Source organism: Oncorhynchus nerka, linkage group LG18 (assembly GCF_034236695.1).
Source record: "Oncorhynchus nerka isolate Pitt River linkage group LG18, Oner_Uvic_2.0, whole genome shotgun sequence".
Lineage (NCBI taxonomy): Eukaryota > Metazoa > Chordata > Actinopteri > Salmoniformes > Salmonidae > Oncorhynchus > Oncorhynchus nerka.
This window is the reverse complement of record NC_088413.1, coordinates 45398564-45405790: the sequence shown is the minus strand read 5'-3', so window position 1 is coordinate 45405790 and position 7227 is coordinate 45398564. Positions and strand designations below refer to the sequence as shown.

At 41.0% G+C, this 7227-nt stretch overlaps 1 protein-coding gene across 1 annotated transcript in view; it reads right to left on the bottom strand.

Moving 5' to 3' along the window:
• Positions 1-221: 221 nt before the first annotated feature.
• The window catches only part of LOC115145967 (nesprin-3-like), a 49364-nt gene continuing 42358 nt past the window's right edge, over positions 222-7227 (bottom strand). Inside the window, 1 exon segment of the mRNA XM_029687688.2 lies at positions 222-3536. Within this exon segment, the coding sequence (XP_029543548.2) occupies positions 3348-3536 (189 nt within the window). The 3' untranslated portion in view covers positions 222-3347.

Here is a 7227-nt window from a genome sequence, read left to right as displayed (position 1 = left end):
ATCGAATTCCCTACATAAAATCAAATCAAATTTATTTGTCACATACACATGGCTAGCTGGGTTTCACCAGAGCCCTGCTCTGGTCAAAAATTGCGCACTATGTAGGGAATCGGGTGCCATTTGAGATGAAGACCTGGTAACTCAGGCATTTTACTCATGCTGATTCAGTAATTCCCAACAACAGTAGCTCAACCATGAGCAACACCATACAGACTCAGATATCAATTATACACACTGCATATTTTATTGCCAGTTTTGAGTACAATACAAAAATATTGGTTAGGCCCGGTTGATACATTTTAAGCATTTCATTCATTTCAAAATATAGTAATAAAATAGAGCATAATATTGTACCGTTTTACAAAAGCTTTGAATCTTCATTCCTGCATGCATGTGCGTTTAAAAGTTTAAAAAAATTGTAAAGCAGATTCTCATTTGCAGGACAAGCTATTCCAATCTAATCTAATGTCCATTTGTATTACATTGTCTACTAAGTGCTCTGCTAAATGTATCAAACTCCTTGTAAACACCCAGAGGAATCTGATTAGGGTTGGAAAATGTTGATAACCTGGGGATTTTGTAAAAGTTTTCCATAAATCCTGGTTGGAATATTCCCGGAATCAGGAGGTATCTGAAATATTCCAACCTGGAGATCTGTTAAAAAAAAAAAAAAGCTGAATTCTTCAACCCTACTTCCTATGCACACTGCGGAGTAATCTGATACAGTATTCCATGAGATTCCCTTCATTCTCCACCACTATCTCTCACCTATCCTAGATTCTCAGTTCCACTGCAGATCCTTTCAAGAGGAGCACTTCTGAAAAAGGTTCACATGGATGCTCCACATGTATGGCTACACACATACAGTAAGGTTCCTGGCAGGGTATGCATTTGAACCTGCGTTGATTGTAAAGGTCTGCATACGCATTCAACTCACTAGCAGTGCAAGAAGCAGAGGTGCCAGACTGCCAGGTAGGCCTACTGTAGCTAATTGCTACTCAAATGAATGCCACATATTATGGTGATGTTTAGTACTCTGTATTTAGTTTAGCATTTACGTTTAATATTCTCACATTTAAAAAGAGCTAGATATGTTTCATTAATATGTATGAAGACTGAATAAGAGCATTGCATAACTCGTGTATAGATAACAGTAGAATGGTATAAATATTTCGGTTCAAGTCTGCTTTGTACAGGTAGGGCAGGCATGCGGGTTTCCTTCAATTTTTTCATTAAAATTCAGTTTGTCAACATTCATGATGACAGACTAAGACAGCCCTCTGAAACCTTCCCTGACGGAGAAAACAGATACAGATTGTGCAACATTCTGAGACAAGACAGTCAAACTAAAACTAAACACACGCTCTCCCTCATTCTGAACAAAAGCTAACAGTTCAACTTTAATCAAATGTAAAAAAAACATCAAACTATTTGTGGGTTATAACCTAATTTTGCTGTCGTAACAAAAATATCTGTGCTGTGTGATAGGACACTAATAGATATAATGCGATTTGGTTTCCGTTGCCCTAGCAACCCTCGGGTCTGTAAAACAAACATGTGCGGGAGGGAAAAGTACAAAAGTGAATGAGAGAAGAGAGGGGGATGCAAGAGAGAGGAAAGAGAGAAAAGGTTGACTGGGTCATTGCGTCGTTTTAAGAGTCTGCTCAAAAAAGGATATTCTCCCATAACAGGAGCTATTTCCATGATATAATCTGGGCCCTGCTGAACATGATGTATTATAAAGAAAGTAAACTTAGCATCTAAAGTACTCTGTGGTCCAAGAAAACGTCAGGGGCCAAGATAGAAGTTAAACTGTGCGAAGGGATCATTATGACAGTGTTCAAATATAGCATAGCACCTTTAGGAAAGAAAAGCATTTTGTTCAAACATACCTACAGTTCAGTACAAATACAATATACTTAAACAGTCAAAAGTAGGTACATCATGTATACCAGCACTGACTGATTTTCCGTATGGTCAGTATCACAAATTGACTGTTTTGTATTAACACTGGAACAAAACATGTCAAATTGATTAATTTGAATTGACACATGATAGAACAGGGGTGTAGTCATTACGCTGATTCTGTTGCAAAACATTATGTCCGTTTACGCCAAATAACGAAAACGAGAGTTCCTACTTGACAATTTCAGGTAGGTTTGCTTCTTTTTGGTTGTTGAACACGGTAAAGGGTTTCCGTTGCAAGATGTAATGAATACACCCCAGACGTTGTGTTTTGGGATGAGCACATCCGGCATCTAAAATTGGGGTACTGTATGCAAAAGGCATTATGTACAGGTAAAAAATAAAGCTTACAATTACACAAAAATAGAAAAAAAGCATAACGCTATTTGTGCAGTTTAAAAGCAGTTTAGAAGTATTCACATCTCTGTTATACACCTGTCTTTAAAGGGGTAGTGAACCATGATATTTTTGGAGAGTATGATCATACGCAGTAATTTTCTAAGACATCAAATCCCTCCAAATAGAGGAAATAAAAATCCACATCCTCATCCTCTCCTAAAGTGCTTGGTGGCCATTGTTGTAGCTACTGTAGTACTGTGAAAAGGAGAGGGAGTGGAGCAAGCTACTCTGTGGATGGATGGAAGTGTTGCCAGCCTGTGTGAATTGGCTTGATCGTGTGGGTTGCAGAGTGGAGAACAGCTTGAGTCAAGAGGAACAGGTGGAAAGAGCCGAGGCTACCCGCCCACACAGTGACACATCCAGCACAGACACACATTCACACACTAAAGGCGTCAGCATGCTTCGGTTCGACTGGCGCCTAGCCGAACGAGTGTTCTCGCATACTCCCTTAAAAGACATTCGCTTGAAAAATGAAAAAAAAAAAAAAAACAGCAACATTACTGTGTGTCAATTTGAAACGCCGTAGCCAGTATACGCTTCCGCAAAATAGTAAGAACTAATTCAAGATAACCCAAGAAATCTGTCATTCATTTTGACGTTTTTTTGCAGAGATCTTAGTCGCACAATTTTACATCTAACTAAGATGCTTGGTGCAGTATTTCTCAATGAAAGAATTTGCATGAAAACAAGTCGCCTCGTTGAATGACAACAAAGACTTTATTGAAGAATCCCTATTGTTGACCAATCACCGACGAAGGGGCGTAGACTTTGGCTCCGAACTTCAGCCTGCATCCAGAAAAGAAATGCGTGTGCCCGAACAGCCGAAAAAGCCCAAAACTAACAAAAATGTCACAAAATGTCGTCATAATATATGCACAAACTTCTCCGAACTGTTTCGGCTGGGAAGCATGCGGATGCCTTAACACACACACACAGACACACAATGAATTGAGGATGAAGAGGAATCAACTTATATGATTCTTCTATGTGGGTGGAGGTCCGTCGTAGCGTAGCATGATGTTGAAGGAGCGGGCAAAGTTGTTGGACAGAGAGCAGCTGGAGCCTTCGTCCATCCAGGGCAGGAAGAAGGCGAAGAGGAGTAAGGCCAACAGCAGGAGCCAGAGGGGCAGGGCCACCCGACACACACGGTACAGCAGGCCTGGAGTCTTCCCCTACAGGGAGACAATATAGAGATGTTAACACATACACTGTGTGTATATATCCATTTACACAAACACTCACAGACATCAATAGTTGTCAGTATGGTAATTGAACCCATCAAATCCCATTCTCATACTTTCTCTCAAATGCACATACTGTTGTACATTCCTTGTCTATACCATTAAGTGCACAAGTAAATAACCAGTGATTGAGGATAAACCGTAAACCCTTTTAGAGGGGCCATGTAATTATATGGGAAACAGAAATGCCTCAAATTCAACCCCAAATGACATCAAAACTAATACAAAAGTAGGTGTTTCACTCAGAGTATTTCTGTCTCCCATCCAACTGAATGTTAATCCAATGCGCCAGACACCCTGTACATCTGCCTCTCAACGTGGAGGAACATTCTGTGATGCTGAAATTTAAATAAATGCTTCTCATACTTGCTAGGTAATGACGCCACATTTGACTGATTCATAATGAAACAACGTGCCAATGTCTAAAAAAGGGTAAATCTGGGATCCCAACAACAACAAGACTGCTCAGCTACATTTTGTTGGTAGTCGGCTAGGCTTGAGAAATGTCACCACTCAAATTCATAGACAGAGTTATGGACTGACAATCCATTATAGTACAATTCTAGTTTTATGTACCAGTTTGATGTACATTTCCCAGATATCCCAGGGAGTGTTAAACTAAGTCACTTTTAAGATGACTCATACAGTAGGGTCAGTGTTCGCTCGCTAAGTAAACAAACAGTAAAGGCTCACAGCCCTTTCAATATAATCAGGGTTGTGATGGCACACACAGAGCATTAAAACACACCACAGAGCAGAGTGCTCTTCCAAGTGAAGAGAGTAAATCCTCGCCCACTCTGTCCTCTCTGCACTCCACCTTTATGCTCACTCACTCAGTTCCATCAACCCCCTCTCCCTCCTTCTCTCAAACTACTTTCCAGAGCACCCAGGATCGAGAGAGGAGGAAGACGAGGAAGGGCAAGAGAAAGCCTCTCGACAGGCCTGCACCTTTCCTCGTTCTACATCTATATCCAAACTCCCATCACCTCTAAGAATATTCGAAGATAAATACAAAACGCAGAGGTCAAGAGGGAATTAACTATCAATGGAAATAGTTGTTTTTCTGTAACGGGGAACTGAAGATTAACGGGACAGGGACACAGGAGGGGTTTCAGTCCAGGACTCATAGCTAAATGTGGCAAGGTCTCATTGGTCCAAATTATCTATACATTGTGCCTGAAACGGGATACTTGGCATTTGGCTATTGGCCCAATTATATTGGTCAACCACAGGCTAGGCTTGGGTATAAACAGCATCATTGCTCTTTATTCAGTGAAGAAAACACTGCAGACAGGGAAGAATCTACCATCTACTTCCCAGCATAAAAACTATGATTTGTTCTCTTTGAATAAATATATTTTCTCCCCCCGATTTCCTTTGGGGTCTGTGTTATTGAAGAACAACAACTGCTAACACCTCAGTCCCAGATACTCAAACTAAACAGTCCCAATAGCAATCCATTTGACAGACAGGTGTTAAGCTCCCTTAAAGAGATCAATCAATCAATCATTGTATACAAGCGCTAAGCTAGTCAAGCACCGTTAAGCTCAACCCCCTGCCTGACAGACCTATAGATAGCTATGTTCAGAGTGAAAATTGCTCAGAGCTGTTCTAATGGGAATAGGGGTGATGAAGAGGATTATTTTATCATTTTTATGCACTTCAATTATAAATGAGACTGGTGATGAATTTTGGGGTAATTCATCATCTGGTGTAAGTGAGGATTGTGTGTAGCCAGTGAAGGAGATTGCTGTTGGCCAGGGGGTTTGAGTTTGTTGGGCAGTGGAGAAGGTATAATGCAGGCCAGGTGGTGTGTGAACTCTGAGTTTAGTAAATTGGAGGGGTCCTCTGCAATCTCTCATGCCATCCTCTGCATGTTTTGTGTTAAAGTTGACCAGGAAGTTGTTGTTGGGTTTGTCTTTTTCAGTAGATAGGAAGGTTGTAGGTCAGGGGGCGCGATTATGTAAACAACCCTATGTTTATACTCCAAAGTAATGACAGGTCAGAAAGGAACTGAAACTAGCGAATGAGACCTGAAGAGTTATCTCCCTTGTTATCTCCATAAGTGTGTTTACGTGGGACAAAGGCATGTGTGAGGTACAGGAGCCATATCTACAATCATAGGATAGTGTGTATTAAGAATGCTAACAAGCACCTTTAAAACATGACTAAAATAACTAAGGGAAGTAATAACAGTCGTCTATACAGTGTGAAAATCCAAGTTATGACAGATGTAGAGACTCATAGCCCGCAAAACTAGCAACCACAATTCCTATACAGAGATTTGTGGATAGATGAGATTCCGTGTCTTAGCGCAGATGCTGCAGTGCACTGATGTTTGTCATTGGGGTACTTTAGGCATGTACTTTTTGTCTTTGCTGTGAGTCACACTACCATATTTGTCTTTCATCTGTGTCTGCTGTTTTACTCATATCAACAACCCTGGGGGTAAACTCGGGGGGCTACCTCTGCTTATTTTTTTACCATCCATGCACCTGCTGCGTTCACAGCTATATGATAGCGACAGAGAGAGAGAGTGAGAGAGTGAGAGCGCGAGAGAGAGAGCGAGAGAAAGAGAGAGAGCAAAGAGAGAGAGAGAGAGCGCGAGTGACAAGAGACCAGATGAAGACAGAGTAGAATGAGGTTGCTCCTAGACAAGGATTTGTTATCCATTCCCCCCTTTCTCCAAATGGTTAAGGTGATGATTGTAGAAGGGTATGCTGATCCTAGATCTGTGCCAAAAGGAAACTTATACCTAGAGCAGAGAGGACTGGGATGAGGCTGTCCACTAACTTAGCCATCAACAGCTGGAGAGGAGGACAAGGTTTGAAACAAAGGCTCCAGGTACAAGTTGCCCTTAAACTGACCTCAGAACTACATCTACCTACGCGAAACATGGTGCAAATCCCCTGGAATTTTGTGTAATATCGAGGGCCCCCACGCTCCACCAAATGGGGGGAGAGAGAGAGAGAGAAAAAGAGAGAGAAAGAGAGACCTAAATGGGGGGGCGAGGGAGGGAGTGACGGAGCATGGCATTGCTTAATCTCTTCTCCACCCAGTCTGGTCTCAAAGACTAGATGTAACTAAGTAAATGTAAATCCGGGACACTCAAATTAGTAAAATATGTTACGTTTGATATGGTTACATAACACAGAAGGTTACTTAAGGTAAAAACAAAAGGAGGGTGGTTGATCGGTGTGGGCGTATAACGCAAACATCTAGCAACCCAAAGGTTGCGTGTTCGTATACCATCAGGACTACATTACCCTTTTAGCTACTTTGCAACTACTTAGCATGTTAGCTAACCCTTCCACGAACCCTAATCATTTTAGCTAACCCTTCCCCTAACCCTTTAACCTAACTCCTAACCTTTACCCTATCTAACTTTTGCCACCTAGCTAATGTTAGCCACAACAAATTGGAATTCGTAAAATATTTTACGTTTGGGAATTCAAAATATATGGTACATTTTGCAAATTCGTAACGTATCATAAGAATTGTAACTCATAACATATCATACGAAATGGATGATGGACATCCCAAAATTAAGATATACCATACGAAACATATAGTAAATTTAGTGTCCTGAATTTACATACAGAATAACACAGAATGCTCTGAG